The following is a 17,163-nucleotide window of genomic DNA, read 5'->3' as shown; positions in this document are numbered from 1 at the left end:
AAATCAACTGCGTACCACCCAGAATTGCAGGGAGCGTTAGAAAGGTGGCATCAGACATTAAAGACAATGTTCAGGACTTATTGTCACGATTTTCCAGAGGATTGGGATAATTCGTACTGTTTGCAATTAGGGATGCACCTAATGAGTCAACCAAATTCAGTCCTTTTGAACTCATTTTTGGTCATGAGGTAAGAGGACCACTTAAATTGATTAAGGAAAAATTGGTGAGTGAGAAATTGGAAATTACATTATTGGATTACGTGTCAAAATTTAGGGAACGATTAAATAGTTGAATTGGCTAGACAACATTTAAACGTTGCACAAAATGTGATGAAACAAGTAGCGGACAAGATATCCAAAGTTCGTAGTTTTGCCAGTGGAGATAAAATTTTAGTATTGTTACCAGTGGTAGGTGAGCCTTTAAAAGTAAGGTGTTGTGGACCTTATCAGATTGAAAAGAAATTAAGTGAGGTGAATTGTGTGGTAAAAACACCAGATAGAAGGAAGACTCACCGTGTGTGTCATGTGAATATGTTTAAAAGGTACTTTGAAAGGGAAGGAGAGACAAAGGAGGTTTTAATGATTCTAACTAAAAGTTACAAAACTAATCCAATGACTGTGAATTTGACATACCCCAAATTAAATTGGAAAACGAGGATGTTCTTAAAAATTGGGATAAATTGTTCCAGAGTTAAATAAATTGTTCAACCTTCCAGAGGAAAAACGGACTGACCTCAAAGAGTTATTGATATCACATGGGCAAGTTTGTAGAGATAAATTGGGAAGTGTTAAAATGGCTGTACATGATGTAGATATGCGAAATGCTGTTCCAATCAAACAACATCCATGTAGACTTAACCCTTTAAAATTGGCACAGTTTAACAAAGAGATTAAGAGTATGCTTAAAAATGGCATAATTGAAGTGGGTTGCAGCCAATGGAGCTCACCCATAGTGATTTTGGATAGTCAGAGGCTTTTCCCCAGGGTAGAGGGGTCAATTACTAGGGGGCATAGGTTTAAGGTGCGAGGGGCAAGGTTTAGAGTAGATGTACAAGGCAAGTTTTTTTTTTTTTTTTTACACAGAGGGTAGTGGGTGCCTGGAACTCGCTGCCGGAGGAGGTGGCGGAAGCAGGGACGATAGTGACATTTAAGGGGCATCTTGACAAATACATGAATAGGATGGGAATAGAGGGATATGGACCCAGGAAGTGTAGAAGATTGTAGTTTAGTCGGGCAGCATGGTCGGCACGGGCTTGGAGGGCCGAAGGGCCTGTTCCTGTGCTGTACTTTTCTTTCTTCTTTGATGGTGCCTAAACCAGACGGTAGCCATTGGTTATGTGTGGACTATAGAATGGTTAATGCAATTACAAGAAATTATCCTATAAGACTCTTATCCTATCCCATGTTTGGAGGTTTTCATTGAGAAAATGAGGCAATCAGCTTTTATTTCCAATCTGGATTTACTTAAAGGTTACTGGCAGGTACCTTTATCCGAAAGGGCGAAGGAGATTTCAGTTTTTGTGACTCCAGATGATATATACCAATTCAAAGTTATGCCATTTGGCATGAAAAATGCCCCAGCCACATTTCAACGGTTAACTAACAAAGTTGTTTCAGGATTACCCAATTATGCGGTATACATCAACAATCTGGTAATTTTCAGCCAGACATGGAAAGAACATTTAAAACATCAGATGGAGTTATTCGATCGACTTCAGGAGGCAGGTTTGGTGGTAAACCTAGCTAAAAGTGAATTTGGAAAAGCCCAAGTCACTTTCCTTGGCTCGACAATCGGACAGGGTCGAATGGTCACACGGGATGTGAAATCAACAGTTATTGAGGAGTTTCCGATACCTCAAGACGAAGGGAAATAATGCGATTTCTTGGCATGAGTGGATTTGATCGAACATTTGTGCAAAGGTTTTGTAGCGTGGTTGCTCCACTGATGGACTTGCTGAAGAAACATCAAAAATTTCAATGGACAGCGGAGTTTCAACAGGCATTTGACTGCCTGAAAGCTGTGATAACCAATGCTCCTGTGTTGGAGAATTGCCAGGGACTCTGTGATCAGATTGAACAAAAGTATCTGACTTTAAAGAGAAATGCCGAGGCGTAGAGAAATGGACGGATCGTGCAGAGACCTTATTGTTCAAAGAGACTGTCAATCGAGAAGGATTTCAGTTGCAAGGAAAACAAAATATTAACTATATTGCCGTTCCTGTTTGTGTGTTTTTTTTTAAAACAAAAAGTATATTTACTGTGTGCATTTCTTAAAGGATAGTGAAAAGGTGAAAAATGAAACCATCTTGAAGTTGATGATTTTTTTTTCTTGGGGGGGGGAGGGAGGTATCATGTGAGAGTACCTTTATGAAATGGGTGTTTATCAATGGGGGTGTATATAAATATCTGTAGTGAGTGTACCTTTAAGAAATGGGTGTTTATTACTGCAGTGATGTCAGAGAGTGGGTGGTACTGGGCTGTCTGTCAGCTTTTTACTTTCATTTTAGGCTGCTTGCTGCAGGGTGTGTTTTAGTTTCGTTTTCAGAGCTGGATAGCTGCAGTCACAGCCAGAAGGGGTATTAATCTCTCTCTCTAATCTAAAAACTGTAAATCGATCCTTTGGTGATTTAAAACTAATAACTGCTCTCAGTGGTGACTATAACCTGATGTGTTTCTGTTTAAAGGTTTTTTAAAAAAAAAGTCTTCTGGATGTTAAAAGGAAAGCTTACGGATTACTTAGTGTTGTATTCTTTGGGGGTTATCTTTGAATTGATGGTTGCTAAGATGTTCACTGTTTGTTTTAAAAAGGTTAAATTGAGTTCATAGAATAAACATTGTTTTGCTTTAAAAAATACTTTTCCATTTCTGCTGCACCACACCTGTAGAGTGGGTTATGTGCTCCCCATACCACAATCTATTAAAAGTTGTGGGTCAGGTGAACTCCATGATACACTATGGGGTTCTCTAAACTCTGGCCCATAACATCTGCCATTTAATCATGGCTGATATGTTTCTCATTCCCATTTTCCTGCCTTCTCCCAATAACCCCTGACCCCTATTAGTCAAGAATGTTTGCTTTCCACAATTGGTGGAACTCAATATGGGTGGCACTGTAGTTAGCACTACTGCCTTACAGCACCAGGGACCCGGGTTCAATTCTGGCCTTGGGTGACTGTGTGGAGCTTTCACGTTCTCCCTGTGTCTGCGTGGGTTTCCTCTGGGTGCTCCGGTTTCCTCCCACAGGTCAAAGGTGTGTAGGTTAGGTGGATTGGCCATGCTAAATTGCCCTTTGATGTGCAGGTTAGGCAGGGCGCTCTCTCAGAGGGCTGGTGCAGACCTAATGGGCCGAATGGCCTCCTTCTGCACTGTAGGAATTCTAATAGCTATTGCAACTAGGCTCAAGCAGCACAACAACGGTAAACTCAGCAAATACGCAGCTCTCTCGTGATTCAGAGTGTCTTAATTTGGGATTAATCAAAGCTTGGTTAACCAGGTACTCATTTGAATGAAGAATATATTTAAACATATTGCAGGCAGTGGTGCAGGGTATAAATGGGGCAATTTTAGCTTTCTATTTATAATATTACATGTGCAGGAACAAAAATGGAAAACATTCAATTCCTGTACTGGAAATTGTAGAAGCTAAAAATAGTAAATGTTCAACCATAAAGAAAACATCTTTTTATTCTGATGGGGGGGGGGGCCTGTGTGAATTTATTTTTCTATTATAAAATATTTCTCATAAACCAATGCCAGAGAGATGCAAGGTACATAAGTTGGTTGAATTTATGTTGTCCGAGTTACTGTGTAGCAAGCATATCCCACTCGCAATTAATCACTCACAGTTAAAACAGGGCATAATTATCGGACGATGTGAACCACACCTTTTTTATTCATTTACAGGACGTGGGTGTCACTAGCTAGGCCAGCATTTATTGCCCAATCCTAATTGCCCTTGGGAAGGTGGTGGTGGAGGACCACTGCAATTCATGTGGTGTAGATACACCCACAGCGCTGTTAGGGAGAGAGTTCCAGGACTTTGACCCAGTGACAGTGAAGGAGCGGCGATATATTTCCAAGTCAGGATGGTAAGCGTCTTGGAGGGGTACCTCCAGGTGGTGGTGCTCCCAGGTTCCTCTACTCTTATCCACATGGTAGTTAACTGTGGACCCATTCATTCTCTGTAGTTAATCCCTTCTTTCCTGAAGACTGACTCTTCCTTGGATATATGGGAGCCACTGTATCTTACTATTCCCAGGCGGGTCTCAGCAGGATTTTGACCATGAAGGGTATCATAGCAATGCACAATCTCATCCCTCCCACTTTAAGCAGTAACTTTTTCTCTCCAGCCCTGGCCATTGAAACTAACAAGGAAGTTATCTTCACACAGACCAGGGATTGAACCTATGCCTCCCAGTGTCTGCAATGTTGTTACACCAGAGTGCTGTTTCAATCCAGGCCATCACCTGAAAAAGTATTTATTTTCTTTATCATTTTAGGAGATGTAGATGTCTCTTGCAAACATTTGCTGCCCATTCCCAATTGCTCTTGAACTGAACATTCCAGAGGGCAGTTAAGAATCACTCAAGTCACGTGTAGGCCAGACTAGGTAAGGACGGCAGATTTCCTCCCCAAAGGATATGAGTGAACCAGAGGTAATTTTATGACAATCATGATAGATTCATGGTCACTATTATTGAGGCTACCTTGACATGGACAGATTTATTGATTTAATTTAAATTCCACCAGCTTCCATTGAATTAGCCCCGTGTCATTAACCCGGGCCTCTGGAGTACTAGTCAGTGACATACATTACCACTTTGCCACATCGTATTGTGAGGTTGAATTTTCCCTTCACATATCTGATCATACATTCAACAGAGAGAGGCCATTTGGATCCACATCCTGATGTTTGCACATAGCACAGCAAACCTCTCCCTTATATTTTGTAACTTTAAAAAACCCCAAAATCTGTCTGCTGAACATTTTTAGAGATTATTTTAAAGTAGATCCCTCTAAACTATAGTGGTTGCGGTTGGGAGCAAGCTAGTAAAAGAGAGTTATCAAAAGTGTGAAATAAATTTCTAGACAGTAGTGTAGCAGAGGGAAAAACGCCTGGAATCATTGAATCAATGTCTGGAAGGGATAGGGCAGGTAGGGAGACCCATTCCTCTAGTAGGGGCAGCACAGAATAATGGGAATTAAAACTCACTGGAATGCAATCAGGAAATACTTGGGTCACACAAAAGATAATTGAATTCTCTTCCGCCAACAGATTCCAGCTGCTGGGGTAAATTAAGCTTTTAAGATGGAGAGTGATAGATTTTTATAAAGCAAATTACAGGGGATGCTGGAATCTGAGACAAAAGCAGAAAATACCGGACAATCTCAGCAGGTGTGACAGCATCTGTCAGAAGGGGGGTTAACGTTTCGAGTCTGGGTGACTCTTTGCCAAAGGTAAAGTTGATAATTTTTTGTTGGGCAATGGGATCAAGGGATAAGGAGCAAAGGCAGGGAAATGGCACTGAAGTGTGGGTCAACCATGATCTACATTGAATGGCCTCCTGCTCCTGTTGTTAGCTATGCAGCTGCACGGAAGTGCTGATGGATGTTATGTACAAGACAGGAAGTGTACACAGGAGCGTCAGCACCTGTGGGAAGGCAGATTTATTTTAAGGGGAGGAGAAAGGGGAGGGGGATATTAACCCTTTTGCTGCTATCGAAATTTGAAACCGCAACTTCTCATTTTTAACCCCACCAGCTCGCTATTTAAATGCTGTCTATTTATATCCATTTGCAGATGGGTCCTCCCTACCCGGAAGCTGAAACAATCCGTCAGTATCTGCTGAGCGACAATCAGCCGGGGATTGGATGTGGAGGAAGGCGTGATCACACAGCCAATCCCCTGGCAAAATATCAATGAACGGACTTAACCTCCCAGCTCCCAAACGCTGCCATCTGGAGCAACAGAAAGCAGATCTCTCCAACCCTCCCTTTTATTTAAATCCATTCTTCCAAACAAAAAAAAACTGGCTGTTAAAAAGTGGCAGAAATTGAAAAGTATGTTTGGGTTCGTTGGGAATTAACATGTCAATTGGATAAGTAAAGATCACCTCACCCCCCCCCCCCCCCCCCCCCAGTCGCAATTTCAAACTATGTAACTTGTAACCATTTTTTAAACATTGCTCCCGTTTATTATCCATCCCTAATTGCCCTTGAACCCAGTGGCTTGCTTGACCATTTCAGAGGGGCAGTAGAGTCTGGAGTCAGGTTGAGGACTGATTGGGTAAAGGCGGCAGAATCCCTTCCCTGAAATGGACATTAGTGAAATGGACAAGAAGCTAGTGACACTGAGGGAGGAGGAGGGGGGATATCTTCCTTACTTGTTGTAAGCGGCCAGCTGGACGGTGCTATGCGGGAAGAGCCGCATGCAGGCGATCCAATTCCCCTTCCACAGAGCTCGCACCCCCTCCGCCTGGGCCAGCGTCCAGAAGGTGCTGAGGAATCCCCTCTTGCTGTGGAAGGTCCCCACTTGGCTCAGCACCTTGACCACGTCCAGCGGGCAAGTGAGAGAGCGGCTGAGGAGCCCGGCCACTGCCCCGCAGCCCAGGCTCTGGCAGGAGGTGATCCTGGAGTCCCGCTTACCCAGCACCATCCTCCCCTCCCGGAGCGGCAACTCCAACCAGCCGCCCCCGGAGGCCGCTTGTTTGGACTCATGGGGGCAGGAAGCCGCCGCTGATGATGGGGCATTGGAGGCTGGACTCGGTGACGTTCAAAGCTCGGTCCATTTGCATTTTACATATTTCAGCTGTTAGAGGGGAGGGGAGGAGGCAGAAATGCTAATCCCGTCTACTGCTATTTGAAACGGCGACTCTGAGCAAGTTTGCTCATTCCTGCCAGCACAGCGAAATGTATCAGCTCTACCTTACAGGTAACCGCAGGGAAAGTCCCTGGGTCGGTTTCTGGGACATTGTAGAAATTGTTCCAACTGACAATCTCTTATTTTACTGGTGCAATAACTATTCCATAAAAATACTATTCCATGAAAGAAACATGACGATGTAAATATTTAAGAAAGAATTGTAACGTAAAGAGGGATATGTGTATAATGTCATCCCAATTGAATGGAAGAAAGTCAAGGGAATCGTTCAAAGCAGAAAGCAGATCTCTCGAACCCTCCCTTTTATTTAAATCCATTCTTCCAAACAAAAAAAAACTGGCTGTTAAAAAGTGGCAGAAATTGAAAAGTATGTTTGGGTTCGTTGGGAATTAACATGTCAATTGGACAAGTAAAGATCACCTCACCGCCCCCCCCCCCCCCCCCAGTCGCAATTTCAAGCTATGTAACTTGTAACCATTTTTTAAACATTGCTCCCCTTTATTATCCATCCCTAATTGCCCTTGAACCGAGTGGCTTGCTTGGAGAGGGACAGTAGAGTCTGGAGTCAGGTTGAAGACAGACCAGGTAAGGGCGGCAGAATTCCTTCCCTGAAATGGACATCAGTGAAATGGACAAGAAGCTAGTGACACTGAGGGAGGAGGGGGGATATCTTCCTTACTTGTTGTAAGCAGCCAGCTGGACTTTCATGGAAATGTAGTCAAGACAATTCAAAATGTTCTGTAATGTTTATTATAGATTTTATGAAGAAAGTATATTTTTTGAAAAAAATAACTATTCCATAAAGAAAACAATAAGAGGTCTTACAACACCAGGTTAAAGTCCAACAGGTTTGTTTCGAATCACTAGCTTTTGGAGCACTGCTCCTTCCTCAGGTGAATGAAGAGGTAGTTTCCAGAAACATATATATCGACAAAGTCAAAGATGCAAGATGAGACTTAGAATGCGAGCATTTGCAGGTAATTAAGTCTTTACAGATCCAGAGGTTGGGGTAACCCCAGGTTAAAGAGGTGTGAATTGTCTCTAGCCAGGACAGTTGGTAGGATTTTGCAAGCCCAGGCCAGATGGTGGGGGATGAATGTAATGTGACATTAATCCCAGGTCCCGGTTGAGGCGCACTCGTGTGCGGAACTTGGCTATAGGTTTGTGCTCGGTGATTCTGCGTTGTCGCGCGTCCTGAAGGCCACCTTGGAGAACACTTACCCGGAGTTCAGAGGCTGAATGCCCTTGACTGCTGAAGTGTTTCCCGACTGGAAGGGAACATTCCTGCCTGGCGATTGTCGCGCGATATCCGTTCATCCGTTGTCGCAGCGTCTGCATGATGTCGCCATTGTACCACGCTTTGGGACATCCTTTCCTGCAGCGTATCAGCCTCAGTCCAACGTCGGTATCTCCACATCATGGCTACCACCGACACCGCAAAATCACCCTAGTCCAACGCCGGCACCTCCACATCATAAAGAAAATGAACTTTGATGTAAATTACCCCAGTCTCCCCCCCGGCCCCCTCTGTTAGATCTTCACCAGCAAAAGCGAACTGCCACACGATACAGCTCATTGGACGCAAATGCTGATCTTGTCATCAACTTGTCATAGAATCCCTCAAAGATCTATTGCTCCACAGCGCCAGGGTCCCAGGTTCGATTCCCGGCTGGGTCACTGTCTGTGCGGAGTCTGTACGTTCTCCCCGTGTCTGTGTGGGTTTCCTCCGGGTGCTCCGGTTTCCTCCCACAAGTCCCGAAAGATGTGCTGTTAGGTAATTTGGACATTCTGAATTCTTCCTTTGTGTACCAGAACAGGCGCCGGAGTGTGGCGACTAGGGGCTATTCACAGTAACTTCATTGCAATGTTAATGTAAGCCTACTTGTGACAATAAAGATTATTATTATAAGAATCCCAACAGTGCAGAAGGAGGCCATTCCGTCCATTGTGTCTGTACGGAACCTCTGAAAGTGTACCCTACCTTGGCCCACTCCTCCGCCCCATCCCCATAAACCCACCTAACCTTTCGACATTAAGGGACAATTTAGCAAGGCTAATCCACCGAACCAGCGCATCTTTGGACTGTGGGAGGAAACCGGAGCACCCAAAGGAAACCCACGCAGACACTGGGAGAACGTGCAGACTCACCCAAGGCTGGAATTGAACACAGGTCCCTGGCGCTGTGTCATCTCCAGTCCAGGTTTGCCAACCCTCCAGGATTGGCCTGGAGTCTCCAGGAATTGAAGATTAATCTCGAAGACACTGCTGTGTGTAACCCTGGAGAAATATCATAGGGACAAAAATGCTGTTTGTGACATTTTCTTTGAATATTTCTCATTACCAGATACAAATATATTGAAAACGGTTGTTTGACTGATTGGGTAGTAAGTTTTTTGGGGGCGCTAAGTAGAATGCTGCAGCAGAATCGTGCTGGGCCTGCAATCTAGAGGTCGATGAATCAAAACCATTCTCTGCTTGCTATCGAACAGTACACCTAGATTTACCTTGTAATAAATGTAGGAAGGCCATCTGTCACAAGGATGAATTTGTTGGCCAACTATTGGCTGGTGTGGGGGCATGAATCACGTGATGAAACCTTCCGGAATATATTTAATCACAGTTGGCAACCCTATCTTCAGAAGATGTGAATTTAAGATTCCTGACCTTGATCACAATGATCAACGTTGGCTCTGTAACGTGTCTCTGAGTCAGAAGCTTCGGCGTTCAAACCCCTCTCCACATATTTAAGCACAATATCGAGGCCTGAAGCTTCGGGATTGTACTATCGATGTAGCAGCCAAGCCTGCCCTCTCTGGATTAATGTAAAGAGCCAATGCCATTGGTTTCAAAGAAAGGTTGGTCAATTTGCGCTTACTATAAGATTACACAAGCTGCAGACACAGAAAGACCAAAATGGCAAGAAAGACGTTGGAAGACTTCGCTGATTTACTGCAATTTGGACCTCCACCGCAGCTGGCAAAAACCGGTAATTTAAGTAGCAACTGGAAAAGCATTAAACAAATCTTCGAGATATGTATCGTAGCAAATGATATGAACGCAGTCTCTGACGCAACAAAAATAGCGCTGCTACTCGCAACAGAGGGACAGAAAGCTAGAAAAATCTATAATTGCATTAAACACTTGAAAGGTGAAGACAGCACCAAATTAGAAGTAATACTGAAAAAACTTGAAGATTACCGTAACATCAGTAACAATGCTGCTTTAAAACATTCAATGCCCAGAGACCAAATTGCACAGGGAATGAGTGATGGAAAACTCAAACAATCAAAACCAGAACAGAAAGGGATAACTCTGAAAATCGCGATTAAAAAAGCCAGATTGAAAGAAAAAAAGTAACTTTAATGTCTTACAAAGCAAAAATGCGGAAAAACACTGTAAAATGACGTCAGAGCACATTTCACAGTCTCCGTGGAACAAAAGACCGAAATCTGCGTCTGTGCATGCGCAGAAAACCGAAGCCACACATGTGCAGTGGACACAAAAACGCAGAGTAAAGGAAGATCAATTTGCGCATGCGCAATCGAGCCCCACGCATGACGTAACAAACACCATGATGTCAGAGGACCCAGACCACGCCCACTTAAAAGGGAAATGCCCGTAAATTGAAAACAAGAAACTTAAAGCTGTAAAACCCAATTTCCGTACCTCAAAAGACAGACCAATGCCTGAACTTATACCAGCAGTGGAAGATAACGTTCACACTGGAACAAGTAGTCTGCACCACCCAAAGTGAAGAGAACGATAACAAATCCGAAACAAAAAAAGATGATTTGTTTTTCGAACAATGCTACCCAGACATGGCTGAGTCATTCTGATATGCTGATCACAGCATCAGCAACACGGTTGCAAAGCTCAACACGACTCTACTCGTGGTAGATGAATCCAATACCATGATGCCATGGCAGATCGTCGAGACATTGGATGACAGCCATACCCAAGAAGAAGACGACACCACACAAAGAGCACAGAATGATTCCATTGAGAGAGCACAGATTGACTTCACAGAGAGAACACTGCACAACTCCACAGAGAGAGCGATGAAAGACTCCACAGAGGGAGCAACACAAGCCTCCATGGAGAGCTCGTTGACAGGCTCCAAAAGGGAAGCAAGCAAACACTCCATACCGAATGCCATGCATGATCAAGACCATGACGGTCTACCCACCGTATCTGAGCAACCACAAGCAGACTACGAAAGTCCATCAAGCTCATATAATCAAGAAGAAGACAATGTAAGTCTACCCACTGTATGCGAAAACAGTGACAATGTGATCACAATCGACATACAGGATGTGCAGGATCACAGCAAGACTGACAGAACTCAGCTCATCTGTACAGAAGCACTCAACAATCAGAGTAGGAATACCCAAGAGTCCAGAGAGACCACGTCAATTGCAATCTTGAAGGTTTTGACTCCAGAAGAGGAGCACCAAGAGTCCAGGGAGACCACATCAATAGAAATCGTGAAGATTTTGACTCCAGAAGGGGAATACCAAGACCCACAAGAGAATGAAATCGTGAAGATTTTGACTCCAGAAGAGGAGCACCAAGACCAACAAGAAAATGAAATCATAAAGATTTTGACTCCAGAAGGAGCACCAAGAAAGCAAAGACGAGGAATCAAATCCACCACAAATGACTGATGTCACCAACATCAATGCAACATCAGACCATTCTCTTGAAGAAACGCGCAATGTAACAAATACCATAAAGGACACTCACACCAATGACTATGACAATTACTCAAATTATCCACACGGAACACTCATTGAGCGCAACAAGAAAAACAAAAACCACAAGAAGCACAGCAGAAACAAGAACAACAACAGCAACAACAAAAACTACAAGAACAACAAGAAGCATAACAAAGACAACAACAAGCACGACAAGAACAACGACGAAAACAACAAAAACAGAAACAACAAGCACGACAAAAACAACAACAAGAACGACAATGAAAACAACAAAGACAGATACGACAAAACAGCAACAAGAAGTACAATGAAAACAACAAAGACAGATAAGACAGAAACAACAACAATGAAACAACGACCTGGACAAAATGGTACAACTCTGCACATGAAGGACAATGCCACAGCACACTGCAAAACAATGACAAGTCTACAAACTTGCCATGGCATGACAAAGAATCTCACAAATTCACATCTGCTCCAGAACAAGCAAGCAGACCAGCTTTCAAGGCAGATGACACACTAAATCGATACCACAAGTACAAAAAAATATCCATGTCAGTCAACATCAGTGGTTCGACCATTCAAACACCTCAGGATGACTTGTGGGTTACTTAAAAACAAAAACACCGACAACATTGACAACGGAGTTGCAATATCAATATCACCGTGTCAACAACGAAAAGGAGAAAAAACTCAACAAACAAATTCATCAAGTTTGGACTCATAAATGTTTTTTATTAAGATTGGACTCATAAATATTAATTGGCTTTGTAAAATATCCAATATCATCACTTATACAGATACACGTATCATAAGTAATTTAACTGTTTTGTACAATTTTCATTAACACTCTACAGGAAATATGGAAAGAAAAAAGGGAGGATGTGGTGATTGTATATCTCAGTAGATGTAATACAACTGAGCAAGCACTAGAGGGAACACGGGAGAGGTATAAATACACATGAACAGGAAGTCAGGACACAGTTCACAGGAACGGGAGCTGGTAGCAAGGCACAGACTGGCAGCATAGATGTAACATGGTTTAAGCACTGAAGAGAGAACAAACTCACAATAAAGCATCTACTTCAACTTTAAGACTACTAGCATTATTAAGACACAAGGAACAACACAGAGGAGACCTGCTTGAGACAAACATGTTTCAAACTGATATGGTCTTGGAGAGGACAGTGTGAAACAGACTGGTAAGCTCGAGGAGATACTTGTTAGGAAGGAAGATGTGTTGGGCGTTTTGAAAAACTTGAGGCTAGACAAGTCCTCCGGGCCTGACAGGATATATCCAAGGATTCTATGGGAAGCAAGAAATGAAATTGCAGAGCCGTTGGCAATGATCTTTTCGTCCTCACTGTCAACAGGGGTGGTACCAGGGGATTGGAGAGTGCCGAATGTCATGCCCCTGTTCAAAAAAGGGAATAGGGATAACCCTGGGAATTACAGGACAGTTAGTCTTACTTCGGTGGTTGGCAAAGTAATGGAAAGGGTACTGAAGGATAGGATTTCTGAGCATCTGGAAAGACACTGCTTGATTAGGGATAGTCAGCACGGATCTGTGAGGGGTATGTCTTGCCTTACAAGTCTTATTGACTTCTTTGAGGAGGTGACCAAGCATGTGGATGAAGGTAAAGCAGTGGATGTAGTGTACATGGATTTTAGTAAGGCATTTGATAAGGTTCCCCATGGTAGGCTTATGCAGAAAGTAAGGAGGCATGGAATATTAGGAAATTTGGCCAGTTGGATAACGAACTGGCTAACTGATAGAAGTCAGAGAGTGGTGGTGGATGGCAAATATTCAGCCTGGAGCCCAGTTATCAGTGGCGTACCGCAGGGATCAGTTCTGGGTCCTCTGCTGTTTGTAATTTTCATTAATGACTTGGATGAGGGAGTTGAAGGATGGGTCAGTAAATTTGCAGATGATACGAAGATTGGTTGAGTTGTGGATAGTGAGGAGGGCTGTTGTCGGCTGCAAAGAGACATAGATAGGATGCAGAGCTGGGCTGAGAAGTGGCAGATGGAGTTTAACCCTGACAAGTGTGTGGTTGTCCATTTTGGAAGGACAAATATGAATGCGGAATACAGGGTTAGCGGTAGGGTTCTTGGCAATGTAGAGGAGCAGAGAGATCTTGGGGTCTATGTTCATAGATCTTTGAATGTTGCCACTCAAGTGGATAGAGCTGTGAAGAAGGCCTATGGTGTGCTAGCGTTCATTAGCAGAGGGATTGAATTTAAGAGCCGTGAGGTGATGATGCAGCTGTAAAAAACCTTGGTAAGGCCACATTTGGAGTACTGTGTGCAGTTCTGGTCACCTCATTTTAGGAAGGATGTGGAAGCTTTGGAAAAGGTGCAAAGGAGATTTACCAGGATGTTGCATGGAATGGAGAGTATGTCTTAAGAGGAAAGGTTGAGGGTGCTAGGCCTTTTCTCATTAGAATGGAGAAGGATGAGGGGCGACTTGAAATGAAAAGAAAATGAAATGAAAATGAAATGAAATGAAAATCGCTTATTGTCACGAGTAGGCTTCAATGAAGTTACTGTGAAAAGCCCCTAGTCGCCACATTCCGGCGCCTGTCCGGGGAGGCTGGTACGGGAACTTGATAGAGGTTTATAAGATGATCAGGGGAATAGATAGAGTAGACAATCAGAGACTTTTCCCCGGGTGGAACAAACCATTACAAGGGGACATAAATTTAAGGTAAATGGTGGAAGATACAGGGGGGATGTCAGAGGTAGGTTCTTTACCCAGAGAGTAGTGGGGGCATGGAATGCACTGCCTGTGGAAGTAGTTGAGTCGGAAACGTTAGGGACCTTCAAGTGGCTATTGGATAGGTACATGGATTATGGTAGAATAATGGAGTGTAGATTAATTTGTTCTTAAGGGCAGCACGGTAGCATTGTGGATAGCACAATTGCTTCACAGCTCCAGGGTCCCAGGTTCGATTTCGGCTTGGGTCACTGTCTGTGTGGAGTCTGCACATCTTCCTTGTGTGTGCGTGGGTTTCCTCCGGGTGCTCCGGTTTCCTCCCACAGTCCAAAGATGTGCAGGTTGGGTGGATTGGCCATGATAAATTGCCCTTAGTGTCCAAAATTCTATGATCTATGATTAACCGAGGACAAAAGTTCGGCACAACATTGTGGGCCGAAGGGCCTGTTCTGTGCTGTATTTCTCTATTTACTATGTCTTGATAAAAGACAGGCACCTCCTGCAAAGCTGGGTCATGACTATGCAATCTGGTGAAAAGGGGCTAACATTCACAACCCAGGCATCTGGTAGAAGGAGATTGTAGCCACCATTTGGGTGGATCTCCAATATTTCTGTCGGGTTTCAAACTGAAAAGTCAAAACCATAGGACTACCGCGGGAACCGATCCACAGCAGATGCTATCTCTCTGGCCCTACAATCAACTCTCAAACATCTCGACAACAAGGACACCTACGTCAGACTGCTGTTCATAGACTAAACACCATTATCCCAACAAAACTAATAGCCAAACTCTGCAACTTTGGACCTGACCCCTCCCTGTGCAGCTGGATCCTTGACTTCCTCACCAGCAGACCGCAATCTGTCGGGATAGGTAACAACACCTCCTCCAATAGTCCTCAACACCGGGGCCCCACGAGGATGTGTGCTCAGTCCTCTACTGTGCTCCCTCTACACACACGACTGTGTGGCGTGATTCAACTCCAGTTCAATCTAAGTTTGTGGATGATCCGACTGTGGCGAGTCGTATCTCAAACAATGATGAATCAGACTACAGAAGGGAGATAGATCACTTGGTTGCATGGTGTACCAAAAACAACCTCTCTCTAAATACTGGAAAGACCAAGGAACTGATCATCGACTTCAGGAAGCGTAGCACGACACCCACCTCCCCTCCATCTACATCAATGGCTCCGAAGTAGAGATGGTCGATAGCTTTAAGTTCCTGGGGGTCACCATCACCAACAGTCTGTCCTGGTTCACTCATGTTGATGAAACAGACAAGAAAGCCCAACAACGTCTTTTCTTCCTATGGAAGCTAAAGAAATTTGGCATGTCTGCATCAGTTCTCACAAACTGCTACAGATGTGCCATAGAGAGCATCATATCTAGCTGCATCACAGACTGGTATGGCACCTGCTCGGCCAAAGATCGCAAGAAACTGCAGAGTGTGGTGAACTCAGCCCAACGCATCACACAAACTTGCCACCCCCACATTGATTCTGTATACACCTTGCGCTGCCTCAGGAAGGCAGACAGCATTGTCAGAGATACCTCACACCCTGGCTTTGCCTTCTTCCAGACCCTTCCATCAGGCAGAAGATACAGAAGTCTGAAGACCCGCACATCTAGACATAAGAACAGCTTTTTCCCCACAGTTAGTAGATTCCTCAACGACTCTCCCTTGGACTGGTCTGTTCCCTGTAAGAACACTATTCACGACGCCCTATGCTGCTCTTGTTTGGCCTTGTTCCGCACTGTAACCAATCACTATTTGTTGGTGCACCATTGTCAATGTACTCTGTCGATATTCTTTTGTCTACTATGTACGCACTGTATGTTCCGTTGGCCGCAGAAATATACTTTCTGGGTTATTGCTGGGGAAAGGCAATTATGATGCGATGAGGCAAGATTTAGGATGCATCGCCTGGAGAGGAAAACTGCAGGGGATGGACACAATGGAAATGTGGAGCATGTTCAAGGAACAGCTACTGCGTGTCCTTGATAAGTATGTACCTGTTAGGCAGGGAGGAAGTGGTCGAGTGAGGGAACCATGAGTTACTAAAGCAGTTGAAACACTTGTCAAGAGGAAGAAGGAGGCTTATGTGAAGATGAGACGTGATGGTTCAGTTGGGTCGCTTGAGATTTACAAGTTAGCTAGGAAGGCTCTAAAGAGAGAGCTAAGAAGAGCCAAGCAAGGACATGAGAAGTCTTTGGCAGGTAGGATCAAGGATAACCTTAAAGCTTTCTATAGGTATGTCAGGAGTAAAAGAATGACTAAGGTAAGAGTAGGGCCAGTCAAGGACAGTAGTGGGAAGTTGTGCGTAGAGTCCGAGGAGATAGGAGAGGTGCTAAATGAGTATTTTTCATCAGTATTCACACAGGAAAAAGACAAAGCTGTCGAGAAGAATACTGAGATACAGGCTACTAGACTAGAAGGGCTTGAGGTTGATAAGGAGGAGGTGTTAGCGATTCTGGAAAGTGTGAAAATAGATAAGTCCCCTGGGCCGGATGGGATTTATCCTAGGATTCTCTGGGAAGCTAGGGAGGAGATTGCTGAGCCTTTGGCTTTGATCTTTAAGTCATCTTTGTCTACAGGAATAGTGCCAGAGGACTGGAGGATAGCAAATGTTGTCTCCTTGTACAAGAAGGGGAGTAGAGATAACCCCGGTAACTATAGACCAGTGAGCCTTACTTCTGTTGTGGGAAAAGTCTTGGAAAGGTTTATAAGAGATAGGATGTATAATCATCTGGAAAGGAATAATTTGATTAGAGATAGTCAACATGGGTAGGTCGTGCCTCACAAACCTCATTGAGTTCTTCGAGAAGGTGACCAAACAGGTGGATGAGGGTAA

General features: G+C 43.9%; 2 protein-coding genes across 3 annotated transcripts in view; one reads left to right on the top strand and one right to left on the bottom strand.

Annotated features, from left to right (window-relative positions):
• Positions 1-6,735, bottom strand: part of slc25a43 (solute carrier family 25 member 43) — a 30,308-nt gene extending 23,573 nt beyond the window's left edge. Inside the window, exon 1 of the mRNA XM_038775032.1 lies at positions 6,384-6,735. Within this exon, the coding sequence (XP_038630960.1) occupies positions 6,384-6,655 (272 nt within the window). The 5' untranslated portion in view covers positions 6,656-6,735. The remainder of the gene's footprint in view (positions 1-6,383) is intronic.
• Positions 6,736-6,822: 87 nt separating this feature from the next.
• LOC119951728 (A-kinase anchor protein 17B-like) overlaps positions 6,823-17,163 on the top strand; it is an 84,874-nt gene continuing 74,533 nt past the window's right edge. Inside the window, exon 1 of one of the 2 annotated variants that reach the window (XM_038775029.1) lies at positions 6,823-6,931. Coding sequence is in view for 1 of the 2 variants with exons in the window: in XM_038775027.1 (XP_038630955.1) it covers positions 6,910-6,931 (22 nt within the window). In the remaining variant the exon portion in view is untranslated. The remainder of the gene's footprint in view (positions 6,932-17,163) is intronic. The other variant, XM_038775027.1, reaches the window with a different exon arrangement.

This window comes from Scyliorhinus canicula, chromosome 17, assembly GCF_902713615.1.
Source record: "Scyliorhinus canicula chromosome 17, sScyCan1.1, whole genome shotgun sequence".
Lineage (NCBI taxonomy): Eukaryota > Metazoa > Chordata > Chondrichthyes > Carcharhiniformes > Scyliorhinidae > Scyliorhinus > Scyliorhinus canicula.
The sequence above is the reverse complement of the archived record's forward strand: the minus strand, read 5'-3'. Positions and strand labels throughout refer to the sequence as shown.